Raw genomic sequence first — 21,200 nt, 5'->3', positions numbered from 1 at the left:
CAAGTGCATTCACAGAGTAATTGATTCAAGTTCTGTTCTTGTTTTTCCACTCTGTTGTGTGTCGCTAGCAGAGTGAATACGCTGGAAGAAAAATGGATGTGAGAGAAAGAGAAGACCAAGGCCAAAACACTGATTACTTTAAGGAAAGAAAAGCCAGAAAAAACGCATTATTAGGCTCAAGCTCAGAGAAGCGAAGGACAACACAACACTGGCGAAGACAAAGAGACAAATCTCTCTTGATTCTTCATGTCATTGTTTTAATTACAAGCATCCCAAAATATTGAATCCATTTTATATTTTGCCTACAGCTCACATTGCATCACAGGACACCAGCTGGCCATTGTCAGGTTCAGGGAAAAACAGCTTCCACATGTTTACATCCTCACAATGTAGTTATTGTTGCACTGAAGATGAACTACAAACATTAGCAAACACCCTGACATCTGTCATGTTCAGGCTTTTAACATAAATGTACCGTCACATCTTTTTCATTTTTAAACCAACAATAAGTCCTAGAAAATAAAACGGCTGGCCGAAATGTGTGTTTATGTAGCACGCTACTGATTATAATAAGAAGCTGACTGAGATGAATGGTACATATAGTCATGAATATCCAGCTGCATGTACAGCATTTACATCACATGCACACATATGCATCAACTTGTGTTTTAATCCATCCATGCTGACTTGGACCACAACGGCATGTGTGCACTTTGTGTGTGTGTGTGTGTGTATTAAACTGTTTTGTGTAGCATTTCCATTTAAAGTCAAGAGGAGAGTTGTGTTTATTGGCAAGCAAAATCTCCTCTCCTCTCCTCCCCCTTAAGGGTTAGCAGTGTGAATATTAGATAGGGACAGATTGTATTAGATAACACAGACCTACATAGGGCCATGCACAGACTGACACACACAGGGAGATTCATGACTTTCTAATACACAGATGGTAAGGATCTTGAGGAACAATTCACATGCTTAATGACATAAGAATGCTGCCATAACATGAGGCCTAACTAAGTATGACATTTGTTTAATGCAAGTTTTGTTTCATGACAATAACACAGAAGAGTGTTATATTAAATCTGCCACACCTTGCACTGTGAGTCAAACTGAACTCTGTGTCATTTCCCATTATTTTCACAACAATTCGTATTTTTGGTTCATATCCTGTAAGCAGCAGTGCAGTGATGCACATTGTGAGTGAGGTCCATACATATCTCTCCTCACTTTAGTTTGCCAAGTTGACGCCTTTTGACAGTGAGATGTTTCATTATTATTTTTTCCCCCACATGTTAAACACAGTCTGTTTGATGTGCAGGGGATTAGTGGAGAAACTGGGTGAAACTGAGAGAAAGAAGTGACTGATGAGTGCAACAGAGTGCAGGGTAATCAGGATACATAATGCATGCTTATGGTAACTGTGTCCCTCACAAGGTCTCTGAACAGCTTTATTCAAGAGACACAGAAACACATACACAAGCATACATGCATCTGCTCATTGGGCTGGGCATCTGTCCATCAAATTCAGTCTCCAGGGAGATGGGATGGTGAGGAAGAACTAGCATGTGTTTTTGTTTTCCTTAAAATGATCACACATTTGTATAAAATCATCATGTAATGTAAGTCCAAATCTGTAAGTACAGCCTGACTGAGCAGCACCTCAGCATCAGGACATATACACGAACGGCAAGAGTTGGCTGCCAGGATGTAAACAAAATCCATGTGAGGAAAGGAGCTGTGTGAAGAGTGTGTGTGTGGAGTTAGAGAGGAGAAAAACACTTCAAAGCTGGTGTACAGCTGAGAACAGGCGGTTAAAAGGGGTTGAGATTTTCCTCTGGCTCTCAGGAATGCAGAGCAAGAGCAATAACACATTCCCTATGTGGAGCACAGCAAGCATCATAGGATGAATAGCATGTAAAAACACACTCACGCACACACACACAGAAAGTCTGGACTTGGTCTGTTCTCCCTGCACATATCAAGCAGCCATCTGGTGAACTGGACAGTCCAGGACACGACTGAGTCAGACTGTTGTCCAGTTTCACTGCCATTTATTTCTATTCTCCATCACCTCCCCCATCCTCCTCCCCTCTACTTCTTGTAACACACACTACTGTTACTACTGTGATGTCAAAGGAGGTAGGGCTTAAAGAGAATAATAGATGCATGCTCACCTCCCCTGACATGTTGACTTCACAGAGAGTGAAGTGGCAGCACAGGGTGAGAGATGAAAAATGAAGATGAAGAGAGAGGGTCTGTACTAATCACACCATAGTGTTCCCATTACATCAAATCATTTCCACACTGGCGGGGTGTCGCCTTGGCATCTCCACAATATTCCTCTGTGATCCGAGGCGAAAGCAGGCACAGCCTGTGGGGCGACAGTCTATATACTTTGTATTGATCTCCTTGTTAAGGCTTGTTGAGGCCTGAGGTGCCTGGAGCCTCATCCATTAGAACATAACTTAAAAAAAAGAGAGAGCGGGAGAGAAAGAGAGCACTATGGCTTTATCCTAGATTTCATCATGCTTGTACAGTTCGTGCAGAGTGCAGTCAAAGCTGTGAAAATGATATCAGACAGATCATATTGTGCGTAATGATGTAAAGTAGCTTCAGCTTTGAAATATAATAGAAAATCAATGTTTCTGGATGTTTTTGGTCGTCTTTCCCAAAAGGGGCTTGGATGTGGTTGGGAAAGCAAGTTTGTGCAGGAGTGTGATCATATTAGTGTGTATAGAAAGATAGCAATAACCAGTAGGCTGGGATTATACTTTCAACACTTCTCTGTGTTTATTTATTACAGGTCATTTGGAACGTCACTGTGACTCTTCTCATAGCTGAAGCACAACTAGCTATAATAACATTAACCCACTCCTTCCTGTACATATTACTATATTTGATAGTTTGGAAAATATGCTAAATCCACTCTCCTACGAAGATCAAGATGAGAAAATCAATAGCACTCTTATATGTCTCCATTAAATACAAAGCTACAGCCAAGAGAGCTTTCGTTTACTTTAATTAGCTGACTACTTCCTGGAAATGGGTTTGGCCAAGAAATAGTCTGGTGCATACCCTGTAAAATCCCTATTTTCTGAAGTTAATAATGAAGCTACAGCTGGAGCCTGCCCTTTACCATTTGCAACTAATACTGCATTCTTCACTACTGTGTTCTTCGGACACACCAGAATAGTGACATGTCTTAAAGGTAGGGTAGGAGATTTCATTCTGATGCACTTTTTGTTAAATTAGTGTTAACTTCTATTTACAATCCGATAGCAACCAATTAGTTTCGCATTAAAACGAAGAATATTAATCATCCGTGGAAGCTATAAAATGCTAAAAACATCTGTGACACTGCACGGAGTATTGGCTGGTTGTCACTCTCTTCCTGCTCTGTGCACCAGAGAGGTATGTGCATGATGGCCGAAGTCACAGACCGCAGCTCGTCTTCAGGTGATGCGCGTCCATGTGATTGGAGGAGTGGCTTCAGGGTGAGCTCCTGACTCCCACTGAGTTTTCAAAATCTCCTACCCTACCTTTAAGTTGTATTGTTCTATCAATTGAGCTTCAGTTACACACATTCTGGCTTCCCTGTTCAGGTTTCAAAGTCATTGTACATTTTGATCATGCTTGGAAAACATTTAACTAAGATTTGCAGTCTCTCTGTCTCCATCTGCACTCTGCTTTCCCATCCATTCTTCCTAATAGTCATGAGTGCCTGCCTAACATAATACTGACTGACTGTACGGGGTACCGGGAAGGCCCTGGCTTGAGTGGCTGGCTGATTTACAAGCGTTCTGGGTGGCTGGCTCACCACGGACAAACCTTAAATCCTTACTGGGCTAGCTGGGCTTACTGGGTGGACTGGCTACTCATCTTCCTACAGAGGAGATAGACAAAGGCCGGTCTGTTCCTCTGGGAGCCAACAGGCAGAGACTGCCACTTCCCCTGACCAAAAGAGGCAGAGGGAGAAGGGGGGAAAGTGAGACAAGATGAAGAAATGAGAGGAAAGGGAGAAGACTGAGAAAGACAAAGAGCAGAGAGGAAGAGGTGCTTATTATTAACAACCGAGAGCTGCAAGAAAGTGGCAAAAGGTAGGAAAGATAGCTACAAACAAAGGTAAGGAAAAAGGGAGTTAGAGAGCAGAGGAAAGGTCTGCAGGTCGTGCACTGCCTGTTAGCTTTTTATTTTCCAATATGGTTGGTGTTGTGTGTAATGGCCTCTAATCAATCAAAGTGTTGCATTCTATTGCCCTTTTCACAACGCATTTGGCTCACAGCCTGTAGTCACGACAGGAGCGATCCAGTCTAAATGCTAACACTATCAACAATCTTCATCTCCCATATGGTTGTTCCTTTTTTTTCGTGGTGGCATTTGACTGCAGCTCGCCTGCGAAACCAGACAGCTCTCCCTCCTCCATCTTGCCCTCCTTTCATCCTTATCCATCTCTGCAGCACCTATGGCTCCTCACCTCCTTCTTTTGTGCCTGCAGCTTCATCCATCTGCCCCGTAAAACACTGCGACTGTCATGTGAAAGGCAGACTGGATGACTTGGATTGCCTGTTTTATTTTCTTCTTCTTCTTCTTTCTTCTTTTTTGAAGTTTTGTATTTTTTAAATACAACTGCACAATATTTCAATCATTTAAACACTACATTTTGGTCTAATTTTGTGAGCTGTCAACACACATCTCTAGACAGCTCAATGAATTAACAAGCATTAGCTGTAAAATCTAGCAGCAGTTAGATTCTACTTTCAACTAAAAACAAAATAATATTATTATCTGACCCAGATATAAATACAGTATAATGCTCTGTCACTCTGTTTATGAGCTTACTTGCTTATGCAACATGTCTTGCTTGTACATTTTTATTTGAACATAAAAATGCCTTGAAGGGCTTCTAGTTCTCAGGGCAGATCTCCAGGGAGTAGTTAACCCCGGAGAGGCCACATGCAGGTTGCATGTACACAGAGTTCATGTGCATCTTCTTTGATGAATGAAGGCTCCTAATGTCATAATTGGTACTTACTGCAAGACTTGAACAGTGACCTCACTCCACTTTGTAGCACTTTTATCTTCAGTAGCACTGCTGTAATGACCCTCTTGGGATATACAAGGTGTTTCTGGTACTTCCTAATCTGTATTTCTTCTCTCTGGTAGGGTATATAATAATATATATATGAGGATATTAAGTATATTTTTCTAGCAATCTTGTTCTTGGCCATAGTTCTGGTGTGGGTTCTCTTCCTTCCATCTTTACGATATATTTTTTCATATGTATTATGAAAATAAATATCTGCTGTCTTTCATTTCCATCTTATTCCTCTCTTGTTCATGATCATGATGCCAACAGCTGGAAGAAAGTGCCGCATCTGGTTTGCAGCTGGGTACTGCAGAAAGGCAGGCAGATGGAGAAGACTGAGAGTGAGAGGGAAAAGGAGAGGAGAGTGTAGGATGGTGTGATAACAAAAATCTTCATAAAGTATATTAAAGATGGTTGAGAGCTGCAGATAGCAAAAAGACAGAAAAGTAGAACAAACTGTAAAATAAAGGAGAACAGAAGCAAGATTACAGGAATGAGACGAAGACTACAAGACAACTAAAAAGAGGCAGAACTCATGGAAGATGGACTGAAGGAGCCAGAAAGAGAGAGAGAGAGATGAAGGACGTACAGTCATGTGGAGTCAGATGCTCCTAATCAGCTGCGTTGCTGTCAGAGCTACTCGCCATAGCAACCATGAGTCATAGCACCAGCAAACAGTGAGAAGGTTTTATAAACTGAGAGTCTCGCTGCCACATTCAGCGTGGCATCCCTCTGCGTTTTACAAGCAGTGGAGCGGGAGGTGAGCCACAAACTAGCTGCACCAAAAATAACACATCCAACTAACAGCAGTTATTCTTTTCCACGGCCAGTTATTTTTACAGGTGGATTTGTGCAACGTTATAGAAATCTTTACAAGAGGAAATTTAAGAGCTTGTGAACAAAACGTCCTTGTTGGTTATCAGTGCAGCAAAACTAGTAGGCCTATAGTAAAAGTTATTGGTGCAAAACATTTACAAACATATACTAGAGACAAATAGATACTATAGAAATCAAAGTAATCAAATCAAGTAATCAAATATTTCTTGCTTGATCCACCTGATTTCCGTGTGTATGTTTTCAACACAGCAAACGAAAACCTGACTGACAATTTTGAACATTAGAGTCAAAAGCAAATCCATAATGTATATGTGATTGCTCCATACAGCTTGGTTGTTTGGAAATCAACTAGGGAGGAGGAAGGCTAGATGTGTTTTGCCAGAGCAAATGAAATCTCAGCACATAGATGAAGGGTCTCTGCTTAAGACATGAGGCAACACAGAGGCATGTGGACACATCACACAGATGTACATCGCCTGTTGTGACCCCACTCTTTCATCCCATCCCACCTCACTCTCTCTTTCCTCTTCTACTCTCCACTCTTCACTCACAGCCCACTGAATGGGCCACTCTGTGCTGGAAGTTTTAGCTTTAGTTCCATCTGTCTCCCTAAGTGTCACTCTGAAACAGTTCGGTGAAGAAACAGACATCATATTAAAATCTGTTTTTTTTTCTGCTCTGTGAAATCAAAGCTCAGCAGCACAGGTACTGTACAGGCAGGGGAGAGAAAAAATCAGTGTGTGGGCTGTGGGTACTGTAAATAACACAAGATTAGAAACTAACAACTGCCATCCACTGATGCAGTCACGATAGGCCATCTGGTCCCATTTACCATCTCTCTATAGATCACGTGCAGAATCCTTATTATGCAATCATGTTTATTTAATCCTGGGAAAGTTCAAAGCATACATGTTTTATAGCTTTATCCTGCCATACATGTCATATAACCTGTGCAAGGAAAGCTGTAATCTTTAGGAAACATGGCTAAAAAGAGCGCCATTACTTCCTGAAGATCAACTTTTACACGTCTTTAAAGGAATAGTTCAACATTCCAAACATATTCTCATTTATCATCTTGTTCCTAACTTCAATGAGACGGTCCCATGCTCATGTTTGTGTACCTAACAGGAAATGTGACCATGCTCTCTGCTGAAGTGAGCACTGCAAGGCATTCTGGGATTTTAGAACAACAAAGCTACAGTAGAGACAGAGGACCAGGCGACCATAGCTTAAAAACTAGAAACACAAAAACAGCATGTTTAAACAAAATGCTCAACAAAACCCAGGCAGCAAATACAACAAGTGCCTTCTTTTAAAAAATAACATATACTGCATGCGTCTTTAGAATTTCCTAAATGCCCTTAAATTTCTTGCTAAACTTAAAATAGAGCAACCAGTGTTTCCCCTTTAAGATTTGTTTTCAGCAGTGTAATGGAGGGGAGGACATAATTAATTATTTGTTAATTCTGACAGCCTGCCATGTGTCTCCGACCTCATGTCACAGCGATTTGTGAGCTGTTTCACAAATGGGCTCCACGGTTGGCAGACAGCACTTCTGGTTTGCATGTCAGAGGAAGGGTTTGGTTTAAAAGCACTCTGCACTGGATCTCTATAGGGTGCCAGGTGTCATTTAGAGCTAACCTTGTGAAATCAATTGACGAGGAATAATCAAAGCAGCAGCTAAAAGCCTGGAAAAAAGGTATGGATCAAATCCGGCCCTGAGGGATGGTGTTACAGTGGCTTCTTTTAGCATTCTATTTTTTATATATATTTATAAATAAAAGGATTGCAGGTCTCTTATTACACCCTTTCATCTGAACTTCCACAGCTTAACAGGCTAAAATAGGCCATCACAAAGAAAAAAATAAATAAATTAGGAGACCAATAATATAATAAATGCAACCCTGGCAACTGACAGTTATTAGTTGCGACGAGTGCTCCACTCAGAGTTGTGGCTGCTGAGAAAAGACCTATTTCCACTTTTCTCGTTATCTGCAGAGAAAAAAACGCCACTGAAGCAAAGACATAAACTGCTGAAACAGGCGTGTACTCACTCTAACACACGGGCCAGCCTGCATCCCTCTGTACACGCATGATCAGTCCCACAGAAAACACAAATTGCTGCCTTCACACATGAGTGTCCACAAGACAGGCATTTAAATCCATTGCTCCAATCATTAATCAATCTAGTCTAACATAAACACACAAGTAGGAGCACATATATGTGCATTAAACAGATGTATAGACAAAACAATAGACTAATGTCTATGCACATATGAGCGTGCCATTAGTGTGAGCAGTAATGGAACTATATGGGCCAAAGGAGTGGTTGCATTTAACTAGCCTGCAGAAATCAGATAACTCCACTCAGCACATACTGAAGGCACTTAGGCATCAGACAGCAGGGTGTGTGTGTGTGTGTCTTTGCAAGTGAAGAGAGAAGAAAGATGAGGATGTCATGGATGTATGTAAATCTTGCGATCTTCATGGTCAGAGTTCAGTGAAGACTGACGTGATCACATGTGGAGACGAACCTTTGGCCCAAATTAAAAACAGCAAGCATAGAGCCAAGACATCAGCCAGATATTCCCACTTATTTTATTGTCTCCTCCTCTCCATTCCTCCGCACACTCTCTCTCCTCCTTGATTCATTTATCTCATCTACTGTAATTTCTGGCTCCTCTCCTCTTCCTGTCCCCCCACCATTCTCATATTTTACCTCCTTTAAGCACCTCAAATGTCGTTATTTTATTCTATTTCATTCATCCTACAGGCAGGAACAGAATTCTGTAAATAATTAAAGTGTTTGTGTTTCGGAGTATGGTTTCATTCATTAACGCCCACACATGCAAATGTTACAAATGTACAGTACACAAGCGCATAATACCTACAGTACACTGTAAATCCTCTGAGAAAATACCTCCGTAGATTTGTGTACATATTTTAGAGTTTCACTCTTAACCTCTTATGCTTGTAATCTCACTCCATAAACAAGTTTTCAAGAAGCAGCTGGATTACAAAAAACACCACAAACGCATCATGGAGGACCGTCTCTAAACAGGACAACTGCTTGGCCTGCAGTCTGATAGAGGCTGGAGTGTGCGGCCCTCAGGAAGCACAGGATGGCTGCCGGCAGTAGCTGGGCCGGGGCTGGAAGCGGGGCTGCTTGTTTAGCAGTCCCACCCTGACCAGCACAAAGGGGGCAACGCCCTCCTCCACCACCAGCCGTCCCAGACAACAATCCTGATTGGCCAGCTGGATGACCTTTGATCCCTGCTGTATTGTGGTCTCAGCTGGGCCAACCCTCCCCCTGTGTGTGTGTGTGTGTGTGCGTGTGGACAACAAAAGGCAGCCAAGTCCTAATGCAGCAATCAGAGCAGTGGAAAAGGGGAAATGGAGTGTGTGAGTGCATGTGTGTGTATGCATTTCTGTGTGGGTACTGCTGTGAGGATGGGGGTGGTGTAATTATGCTCTGGTTGTAATGATTGAGTTGCAGCAATGATTAGCTCCATTAGAGGCAATTGTACGTTCAGCAGCTTCTTCAAATTTTATCAGCTCTGCCTCTTTTCCAACCATAACTCTAAAGCAAACTCTTTCTTTTAGCCACATCCTTACACCAAAGTGGGCAGAACCCACCCCAGCCAATGACTAAATCTAACATTTCAAACAACACAAGCTTTGGACCACTACATGTAGCCAATTGGGGGAGCAGAGAAACTTTTTAAAGGAACAAGACGATTTGCCTCACTTGAATGAAAGTGACCTAAACCGCTATACACCAGTGAGTACACTGGAGGCTATGCGGGTAAAGTGCCTTGCCCAAGGACACACAACAGTGACTAGGGAGGAGTTGGGATTGAACCACCACCCTGCTATACCACTGAGCCACTGCTGCCCAACAATCTAAGGCGACCAACTCAAAAGCCATCCCTGCACCCAGGCTGATACACCCTGAGCCCTTCACCTACACTCTATACACCCCAACGTGACTCTGTCCTCACTCTGAGCCAGTGGGTCAGGGCAGACCACCCCCTAACAGCGTGACTGGCTGTCTGTGGAATGCCATGTCATGGAACAGATGGAGCTCCACAGACAATAGAGCCGCATGCATTATAGGCCCTTGTATACGAAGGCATGTGCCAAGTGTTTAAGGGAGTGTGTGTGTGTGAAACTCAGCACTTTGGATGCAATACTTTTGCTCTCACATTCATGTCATAGAACACCTTTTGTCCAAACAAAGAAGAATAAGCTTTAATGAATGAGCTTTAAAACTGATGCAACCATGCATACAAAGCACAATTCACCACACAGCATGATGCAATGGACAGAGATGGAGTAAAATCAGGTAGAGTTATGATCTCATATATTTTAAACTCTGGGCACGTGTTTCAGTAGCCATGCAGCCATGGAGTTAATGCCTAGAAACACCACATGTGAAGTAAAGCTATGGACCACACATTGCCCAACAGTCAATGTGACTCTTCACAGCTCAAATGACAGCACATTATCTCATTCCCACGCCAATAATGACGCAATAAAGCTCACTTCCTGACAATAATCGCTATAATAGGACCATAAGAGGAGATATATTTCAATGATGGGGCTGTAAAGTTAGAGCTAAGGCACTATGGCTTTAGGATAACATCCACTGGCACTATCTGTGCGCCGGTATTGTGTGTGTAGGTTTAGATATGGATCAAACCGTTATTAAAGGCAGGAGCTGCCACATTTCATTCATTTCACACATATGGGCCCGCTGGCGTGATCCATATGAAAAACGTTGCAGTTCTATCTTATAAACAAGAAACTCACCAACCCTTCAGTAACACTCAGAGCGGATAGTCCACTTCTTAGTGATGAATTAAAAACGCCATAAAGACATCAAAACCCTGGAAGTGTCAGAGAATCCAGTGAACTCACCCAAGAGAACGACGGATGATCGGCTCCCCGCTCCTCCTCTGTGGAAATCCAGGACCCCGGACAGCAATATGCAATGTAGAAGAACAATCTGTGACTGGTAATTTCACCAAATATTCTTCATCCGCACTATGAAAGCGATGTACGGAGGCGACGTGCTGCCCAGATCAACCTGGTGGGTGCTCGTACGCGCGCGCAAATAAAACACCAATTCTGTCTTACTCATGTAATCAAACCCAAATAAAAGAAAGAGCCCCGATTCCCGGATTCAAGTGTGATTTCGGTGGAAACTGATGTCTCTGTAGTAATCTCGGATGCTTTGGTTGTTGACTGTGCACTTACTGGGCTGCTTCCCCCGGCTCCACCCGCTAACCCAGCCTTCCCAGTGCGCCCATTGGCACAGACGGCCGGACATGCAAATCTACTCTCCCCATTGATGTTTTCCAGAAAGGGGGGAAAAAACCACGCAGGGTCCTTGTTTCTGCTGCTCCACTGCGCCACTGTGCGGCATCCACACGGCTGTGGAAACGTGTTACTCCAAGCTTCCCTGAAGGCAAATTTCTCTTTGTGCTTGTAAAGAATAAGTTCCTTATAGCCAGCAGGGAGCAGGTGCTTCACATCCACTGTTCTCTGTCAGACAGCGCTGCGAGAACTGCAGAAATAATTGTAATGAGTTCTATCTGGACCGCTTCCTTTATTTATTGGCCACTCATGTTGATGCAAATGTTTGAACATATTATTTGATAATAGTATATTACTCAAGCCTGCAAGAAAATAGCAACTGTCTGTTGGCACACCTTTTACACTGAATATTTTGAGTCTATATAGGTATAAGGTAGTTTGAAAGAAACTTACCCAACGTATTTTATTTATATAAATATCAGTAGTGATGCTGCATTAATGCCCCAGTAATTGTAAAGATACGCATTAAAATGTCAGAGTTCTGGCAGAACCTTTACCTTTGTGCCTTTGTAGTCACAGTGACTTGTGCTCCTTCATGCACCAGATGATTTGCTGTAGTATTGCATTATTTTCTCATTCAGCAAGTGTTTCCCTATCATGCAACACTAGTCACAATGAAAGGTTTGAGAGTAAGGTCCAGAAGGAGCGATACTCTTCTGCTATAAGGGGAATCCAGCTGCTTCTTACACGCTGAGAAACTCTCCAACTTTCCGTTGCGTGAAACTATGAGAAGAATGTGCTTTTTCTTCTTTTAACATGTGCTGCAGCCATTAACTGTGGCCCGATTCCCAAAACTCAGAAAAATAAACAGTGGCTGCTGCACTGTAAAGGTTGTAACAGAGCTCACTGGAGCGAGCACTAATGGAGATAGACTAAAAGTCAGGGAAAGCATCACACTTCAGCTCCCATCCCTCTGTGAGCAGTCCTCTAGCACTGTAGTGCTTTGATCAGAGACAAAACAGGAAACAGTACCTTAAAGCACAAATAGTTCCTGGAATCTTAGACCCATCAATGCCACTGTGAGTCCAGGTATTACATCATATGAGCACAGCTCTCATTAGGCCCAGCTGTCAGGAAAACAGTGAGGTCAAACATGGCCTCGAGTCATTGACATTTCCCAAATGGTTCTGAAACTGAAATGGAAAGATCAATACATGGAAGAAAGCCTTAGCTTGTTGCTTTTGACACTGGCCAGTAAATCTCAATTTGTGATAGATACACATATTTATTTCATAAAAACATGCACAGCACTCTGCTATATACAGTACAGTACACATCTCAGTAATAAAGAAGTATTCAGTAATAAATAGATGACTGTTCAACAGAAGTTGTAAGCCGAGTACTTTTTATAATGCAAGGCCATTACTCAGCAGGCTCCCATTAGACCATCTTCTCTAATTCCTCTGAAAATCTGCTCATCCAGTCTGACAGGCATCACATTTAGGTGAAAGCTTTATTCAGTAATTTATCAGGAAGCACACAAAGTCCTTTTAAAAGACGCGAACACTTGGCAGCATCTGCTGGCTTATTATCTGCCCTGAAGACAGAAGAAGCAGTCTCTTAGAAATACGCTGCAACTTTTACAAGGGTGCACAAGACATAGCCTTTTAAGACATTGTAGCCGTGTGTTGTATGGCTGCTCTGACAGAAATAATCAAGCATACACATTTATAGAATTTGTAATATTTATAGTGTTTTAATTTAATGTTATAGCAATTTATAATTTTTGTCACACGAGTAGGCGCACCGCAGTGAATGCTGAATGACACCACACCACAAATCGAACCCTCACAGTGAAGAACACTCATGGATCTCATGAGAGCACATGGTGTCTAAGCCCAGTCTGACCAAATCTCTTCTCTTACCAGAGTCCAGTTCTGAAACAACTGTGTGTATGTTAAACACTGGCCTGTGCTGCCTGCTCAGCCTGCCTCCTCCGGTTGTAGGCATTGTACACATCCAGAAACATGTCCTTGCAGGGTATGCGCGCCTTCAATTTGGAGCAGATGAGGAAGGAGCCGGCCATCTTGCGATGGAGGGAGTACGACTCCTCAGGTGGAGGGGTGAGGCGGTGGCGCAGCATGACAGGGATGAGACTCTGGATGCGCTGGGTGGTGCTCTGGGTGCCAAAGTCAAAGGGCTCAGAAGACGCAAAGGCTTCGCCAAGAATCATTACCGCCTCTACGTGGGCATCCTCAAAGGCCTGGTAGTAAGAAGGAAGAGGAGTTACAGTGGGAATCTGTGTGCAAGTGTTCCTGCATACATGATAAACCACCTAAATACGATTTTAACAAATACACAAGCAGCAGGAAGGCAAACACTATTAAATTAAAAAGATTTGTCAGTATCACTGCTCAGAGCTGGTGTTTGCTCTGAGATACTGTCTTCTCCTTTCTGTATTTAGTTTTGCAGCTCACCAACTGAAGTAAAAGACTGCCAACTCACTACCTTGCTGTAGTTTTTCTTTTTCTTATTTGTGTTGTCTTGAAAATGCAAATCTATCCAATTTACTATTCTAATTTAACTAACTAACTAACTTTAACTAACCAACGTGGACATTGTGGACAGCTACAAATACCTGGGTGTCCACATTGACCACAAACTGGACTGGTCCACAAATGCAGAGGCAATATACAGGAAGGGACAGAGTCGCCTGTATCTACTGAGGAGACTCAGGTCCTTTAACGTCTGCCAGACCATGCTGCAGATGTTTTACCACTCGGTGGTCTCCAGTGTCATCTTCTACGCTGTAGTGTGCTGGGGCAGCAGGATGAAGACGGCCGACACCTACAGACTCAACAAGCTCATTAGGAAGGCTGGCTCGGTGCTGGGAGTGGAGCTGGAGTCTGTGGTGGAGGTGACGGAGAGGAGGATACTGAGGAAACTCCTCAGTATTTGTAACAACACATCTCACCCCCTGCACGACACACTGCTGTCCTACAGGAGCACATTCAGCGGTAGACTGAGACTACCGAGGAGCAGCACAGAACGCCACAGGAGGTCCTTCCTGCCAGTGGCCATCAGACTGTATAACTCCTCCCCTTTCTGTAGGGAGAAGCGCTAGATAATCATGTCAGGCATCACTGTCATTCCCTCCACTTGTCTATATTATGTTTACTTAGCACCTTACATCTCCATATTTGTATCCATGTATCATATATAGTGCTTATACTGCGTACTGTACTCTTTTTTGGATTATAGTGACACTTATACTCTTATACTCTGTACTTAACTGCATTTATTGTGACTTGATACCTCTGGCACAAGAATTTCCTTCAGGATTAATAAAGTTTTATCTTATCTTATCTTATCTTATCTTATCTTATCTTATCTTATCTTATCTTATCTTATCTTATCTTATCTTATCTAATTTAATAAAACAAATCCATCCAATATCCAAACAGGACTGAATGTTGGGCTTTTTTTTAGCAACCATTGTCTTCATTCTTTTCCCATTTGGGAGATCATGCACTGCAAAGAAAACGGCATCAAGGATGTCAACAAGGAACACAAACACACAGAGAAGACAGAAGAGACAGAGGAGGATAAACCATATCAAAAATAAATGAGCACAGCAGCAGTGACTAAAATACTTCACCTTGGCCTCGAAGCCTGTCAGGAATTTTAGCTCTTTCGATTTGGAAAGAACAGTCGCTCGATCACCCACGGATGCTGCATAAACCACCTGAACACATAACAGCATAACAACATACACACACAAAATCAATATATGGATGAGAAAATGCATTCACCGAGCTCCAGGTAGCTGTGTGTGTATGCTTGTAATGTACACACATCTTCTCAAACACGGCAAAATTTAGCCAAATACTCTAATAATAAATTATTCAGAGAAATCTTGTTGCATAAGTCATGATGTGAAGGTCACTGGTATGTGCGGATACCTGTATGTAGTCATCTGTGAATGATTCTGGGTAGCTTCTGCAGGCTCCAAAGTCCAACAGAACAACCTACAAACATAATGAAAGTCTCATCAAGCTGCCGTGAATAGTGACTGTTTTGATATAGGTAAATATATAGTCAAAATGAATGTCTCCTCACCTTGTTGGTCTCCGAGTTGTAAAAGAAGTTGGCCCAGTTTGGATCTGTCTGCATGAATCTGAAGTCAAACAGCTCCCTGAGACACAGCTGGAGGATGTTGAAACAGATCTGAATTGGAGAGAAGAAGAGGCTTGCCTTTACTACCATGCTGTAAGTAATTAATGAGATATTTTAATGCTACACATATATGTATATCATGTATATCCTTCGTCCTCTGAAATTACATCTCAGCCAGGCGTCGAGACTTCATCCCATTTTGCACGTTACTCTCCTCAGTCTCACGGCGCTATGATACACTACTGCACATTCACCATGTCTAAAGATGTTTGCCTTACTGCAAGTCATACTCCGAGTGTAAAACCTCAACTGTTAAACACACACTTTTGCAATGACACAGTATAATTTCCACTGCTCCTGTCACTTTCACACTGTGTTTGATGTTTTTCTGAATAATTTACTAGCAAGAGATATTCTTGAGATTCACTGACAGTTATATGCATCTGCTCATTTGTGCACTTGTAGTATTATGGCATATGTCATTCATTAACAGTGATTTCAAAACGTAAACCTAAACTAAAACCTAAATATATAAGGAACTGGTGATGACCTTTAACTGTGGCTCTTTAATACATCACCTTTCTTACTGCAACGTTCACAAGTGTCCAGATCATGAATGTCCTTTTCTTTGTCTCTAGGAAATGAAATGTGCTGTTGACCAAAAAAAAACACATACCAAGTTCCTTGTCTCCTGGTCCAGGTCTACACAGCGGTCCAGAGGGACTCCCTGCACCAGTTCCATGGCGAGCACTCTGCTCCCTGACAGCTCATCAATCACCTCAGGGACTTGGAAAAACTCATCTCCCTCCAGCAGCGATCTGGAGGCCAGACACAAATGGTCCAGAATAAAAAAACACACCCATTCAAGTTTAATGATGTTTCATTTGTACAATCAGTCAGAATAATATTAAGAACACTAGCGGCAGCTATAGTAATAGTAGAATGAAACCACTTATTAGACACAGAAAATTGCTCCATTACAGTATATTATGTGCAATATAAGCAGTTTGTAGAAGCAGCCAGAAACCATGTTATTGAAGCCGCTACCTAATTATAGAGTAACTCAATGTAACTTAAAAGGTGACATGGTGTGGTCTCTATTTTGTTTAGCTAAATGTAGCTGCACACCACTAGGCTTCATTGGAGGAGGCTTTATAGTTCAATTACTCATGTAAACCTACCTGAACTTCTTGGCACACTCTGCCTCCCTCTTATAGTCACACTCCCATGCCAGTTCCCTCTGAAGAACCTCTAAACTACTGTCTGCAAACAGACCTGTGGGAAAATACAGTTCAAAACTCAACATAGAGACCATGTCATCATTTAAAACAGCAGCGAAGTTTCTTTCTAAATATATTTAAATTAATTGTGTGTGGGTCTAAAATGGGGGTGACATACAGGGCGTTAAATTAGGTCATGGTTCTGCAGTATTTCTGCACCGTTGTGCCCATGAATTAAAGAGAGAATCACCACCACAGCCTGCTGTCTCATTTTCTGTCATCTTCAAAATTCAAGATAAAGTCGTGAGGTACACAAATTCTACATTTAAGGTCATCTGCTTATCCCAAAAACAATGTATGTGCGCAAAAACTAATATAAGCAACACAAATCTATGTAATTCAACATCACCTGTCAGTAAGCAAACAGCTAGTTTTGAAGTACAGCTACAGCACCACCTCATGGTTTAAACTGATATTAAAAATATACGATGTGTCTGGAGTAAAACATTTCAATAACTTTTACACATAAATTCATTAGTCAATTCAGAAAGTACTGGTCCCTTCAAATGGCACAAATCACATTATTTGACTCAGGAAAGTTCTATTAATACACTTTCTCTAAACAACAGTCATCTGCCATGGCTTTGTTCAGGTTTATATCCAATGGCATTTAACAGTATAAAGTAACCAATAATTAGAGATTTTCCTCCTGGTTTAACAATATAGCTGAAGAACTCTTCTGTAGCTAAACAACTCAATGTGTATGTCTTTGTTACCTTCTGGCAGCACCACACTCATCTTCAGTACAGACATCAGGTTGTTTATGTCACTTTGGATACTCTCTGCGACTCCAGGGTACTGGGATGAATATGGGAAGATATATCAAATCAATACACAAAGTCAAAGCAACAAAAGGATTTAGTGAACACCCTCCTACCTGGATCTTCATGGCAATCTCTCTGCCATCTTTTAACACCCCATGATGCACTTGGCCGATTGAAGCAGCGGCAAACGGTTTGTCCTCAAAGGAGGAGAGCTTTTCTCGCCAGTCTGCACCAAGCTCCTCCTCCAGAACTTTCTACATAACCAGAAACATACATTACAACTCTTTTCTTTGAGGCATAAGATGATCGAGTGTCATGAATGCTTACATTCATCTGCCATGCAGGCATGAAGTCTGCACTCTGCCGGACTCTCTCAAAGATCTTCTGCAGCTGAGGGTTGATAAAGGAGTTGTCTGAGGCAAAAAAAGAAAAAACAGAATACTGTAATTTTCACTGAAAGTAAATCCCTTGACTTCGAAGACATCTGAACAGCTATTCAACAGTGTGTACCTTGTATACTGAGCATCTGGCCTATTTTGAGTGCAGCTCCACGAACTTTACACAGCGTGTTGACTATCCTCTCAGCATTTGCCTCCGACAAGAGAGGTGAGTCTAACAGGGCGCTCATGTCTACAAAATACAAGTACAGCATCAGCAGCGATATTAGGCACAACACACTAGTAGAGTAGTAGCATGACGAGAGTCATTTATCTAAGCAATTATCTCCAAACTGCAGCCTGTAAATAACTAAGCACTGGCACAAAACTGGGCCAACAGTGGACAGGAGAGCATAAAAACTGGGGCAGTGGTACATCATTAAACACAGTTCATTTTACACATTTTAAAATCTCTCTTCTGAGTTTTTTATAACATGTTAAATTTAAAGCCTCTCAGGTGCTGGAATATCAGAAATGTCTTGTCTATTGCACATGTGCCAGACCAGAGAATGTTTTACAGACTGTAACAAAATGTTTACCTCCTTTTTGTTTTCCTCCCAGTGACTGTTTTGCCACTTCAGCAATAGCACCGATCCCCAATCCTACTGCCAGTCCTGTAGCAAAAAGTCCCAGACAAACAATTCAGACCTTTGCCACAGATGCAAACCGATGAGTAAAAAACATTGTATCAATTATTGAATGTTTGAATGATTGTTCTAACTGTACAATATTACTCCCATTTTATTACAAATTCGGACAGCCCTTTATCAGCAGTTGTCAATTTAATTATGCATCATAACTCATGAAAATTGTTTTTAAAACTTATTGTACAATGTCACAACATATTTTTACTACTGTGCCCTGAGACATGGTAGACAATGACAGGATCCGTGAAATGACACATTCTTACCTCCAAAATTAACCAGCCTGCTGAGCCTTGTAGCAGGTACTTTCCTCTCTCTTGCACGGTCACTCAACTAAAGGACATCAAACAAGCAGATAAAATGTTATATTATAGGATGTCATTTTACAATGTAAGAAATATTATTTATAATTATTCATCATTATGATTTCAATTTATTGGTGATCGAGGAACTCATCAGCTGTCATATGATTAGCCTCTGGAAGCATCAGCAAATGTTTTGGGGCGTTTATTGTAAACTACAGACAATAAATGTCTGGACCAAAATACTGTTTACAGTTCAAGTAGATGGAAGTACAATTTACCTGTTCAAAACTACTACAACAGAAGTATTTGACGTATTTGCTTGCTGGTTGTAATAGTATTACAACCTCTGACTACGTACGTTACAACCTCTGACTACGTAATTATGCATGTGCAAGAGACCACCACACAGAGGGACACAATATCCACACCAATGTGCAGATGGATTTAACTAACCTTCTGTCTGACAGGTTTAACCTGGGCCTGCTTTGCCTCCCTGGCTTTTTTGATGTCCTCTGGTGTGAGTCTGGCTACTACTGTGTTGTGAACAGACCTGGTCTGGGTGTAGTAACGGTGGAGGCTTAGGGAGGTGTGGAGAAGGCGAGACTGCTGTCCAGGCCAGCCTGCTCCTCCTCCTCCTGATGAGCCTAGATTAGGATGCACTCCTAACAGAAAGAGGTAAGGGAAAAGGAAATACAAACCATATTTTTTACTATTTCTACTAACCACCGGTGACATCTAGTCAGTCAGTGTATGTCAGCTGATGTTACATGTCCATCTCTGCTGTAGACCTACCTTCTGTTTGGCTTTGCTCCACCGGGGTAAACTCAGACCCCACTGACCATTTGCCTGCTTCATCAGGGTCCATATTCTCCCAGCCTTCCGCATCCGGAAACACATCTTCCTTAACTGACTGTTGCTAAACAGAGTTGGGTTGGATTTAGCCAAATAATTACTTTTTGTATATGCAGCTGTCAACATAATTATCAGTAAAACTAACCTGACTGGTCCCGTCCATAAAAGTGCCCATTAGTTCATTCGCCACATCTTGGGCAGCTTTGACCCCTGCACCCAGTGAGGAGTTGCAGGCCATTAATCGGAGCTGTTCTCCCTGAGTGGTGACCAGGGCAGAGCCCACTTTACCAGCCCCACGGAGAACCTGCAGGACCTCTGCCAGCATCACTTTATACAGACAGGAGAGGACAGGGAGTTCAGTAACATGTTATATGATAGAACCAGAAGTAATGAAGAAAATGTCAAGTGTACTAAACCCACCACACAAAATGAACCAATGTTTGTAAAAATAGTTTATTTATACAAATATTTATAACGTAACAGATTCTTGGGACAAAGGGCCAGGACGTTTAACCTTGGATGTACATATTCAAGTTATGCCAATGTGTCATTAACACGTGCAGCCTACGGAGGTTAAGCTGCAGGTTACTGCAATACAAATGTTAAATATTAAAGTACGTACGTATGTACGTAATACATATTATTATTACGTTAATTAGCTCATTTTCTAGCCCTTGAATCACAGCTAGTATAACCATGTTGTGTAACGGGTGAATGTCGCCTCATAAGCTAGCTACATCCAGTTTTATATCCAAAATGTACACTTCTGCTGGAAAACACTTTGCTGAATGAGACATTCTGCTGTTAACAAACTAAGATACTCACTTTTCCTGAAAACGTGTTCTCCAGCTGTTTTGTTTTTCTCGGTGACTGTCCTCTTCAGACGCTCCCCAGTGTTGAGTCTTTTGCAACGACTCAACACCCGGAAGCTTAAATTTGACTGACTTGACCGGCATCAAATCAGAATACGGCGAAGGTTGTACCCTGCTATTTTAACCAATAGTAGTGTAAAACGTCAGATGATGAACAGCTGAATTATAACTATTTGTCCAATCACAGTTCGGACAAGGAGGACCTAAACCAAACAGCGTCTAATGAGAATAAAGGGGTGTTATCATTGCACGTGTAAAGTGGTGTATGGGTACGAAAGTGTAATTTTGAGGTATTCATATGTATTTTACTTGTATACATATATGATACTTTAGCACACACCAAGCCTTAGAGGGCAATACGTTTGAATACAATGCACAATTATTATTATTTTTTTAAGTAATGGTCACTATTTGCTGCCTTATTCAACAGCTTCGTAGAATTAACCTATGTGATTACTTACCATAAGTTAGTCAGAAAAAAGTATCAAACAGTGTTAAACTCGGTTTTTTCTTGCATGCATTGTTTGTAATTTGTGCAATGACAATAACTTTATTATAACAGCATTACCATACTGCAGAACCAATGTTTACCTACAGTGGTGGCCCTCTGCTGGACTGGTATGGTGCTACT

At 41.8% G+C, this 21,200-nt stretch overlaps 2 protein-coding genes across 2 annotated transcripts in view; both read right to left on the bottom strand.

The window, feature by feature from the left end:
* Positions 1 to 11,137, bottom strand: part of numbl (NUMB like endocytic adaptor protein) — a 45,382-nt gene extending 34,245 nt beyond the window's left edge. Inside the window, exon 1 of the mRNA XM_028420403.1 lies at positions 10,841 to 11,137. The gene's annotated coding sequence lies outside the window, so the exon portion shown is untranslated. The remainder of the gene's footprint in view (positions 1 to 10,840) is intronic.
* Positions 11,138 to 12,738: 1,601 nt separating this feature from the next.
* Positions 12,739 to 20,627, bottom strand: coq8b (coenzyme Q8B). The gene is made up of 16 exons (XM_028420551.1): positions 20,523 to 20,627; positions 19,843 to 20,024; positions 19,638 to 19,761; positions 19,299 to 19,507; positions 18,807 to 18,873; positions 18,436 to 18,510; positions 17,970 to 18,089; positions 17,787 to 17,872; positions 17,573 to 17,713; positions 17,412 to 17,493; positions 16,597 to 16,690; positions 16,092 to 16,233; positions 15,359 to 15,466; positions 15,202 to 15,267; positions 14,898 to 14,984; positions 12,739 to 13,502 (listed from the first exon to the last, which is right to left on the bottom strand). Coding segments are annotated over exons 1-16 (1,890 nt in total). The 5' UTR covers positions 20,524 to 20,627; the 3' UTR covers positions 12,739 to 13,196.
* Positions 20,628 to 21,200: the final 573 nt, after the last annotated feature.

Source organism: Parambassis ranga, chromosome 13, assembly GCF_900634625.1.
Source record: "Parambassis ranga chromosome 13, fParRan2.1, whole genome shotgun sequence".
Classification (NCBI taxonomy): Eukaryota; Metazoa; Chordata; class Actinopteri; family Ambassidae; genus Parambassis; species Parambassis ranga.
Note: the sequence above shows the minus strand (reverse complement) of the source record. Positions and strands in the feature narration are given on the sequence as shown.

Excerpts from the sequence above, each read along its gene's own strand:
- coq8b (XM_028420551.1), bottom strand. Across the intron at positions 18,090-18,435 it reads GGGAGGAAAACAAAAAGGAG|ACATGAGCGCCCTGTTAGAC; the intron begins GTAAACATTTTG and ends TGTATTTTGTAG. Across the intron at positions 14,985-15,201 it reads TCACAGATGACTACATACAG|GTGGTTTATGCAGCATCCGT; the intron begins GTATCCGCACAT and ends TTATGTGTTCAG.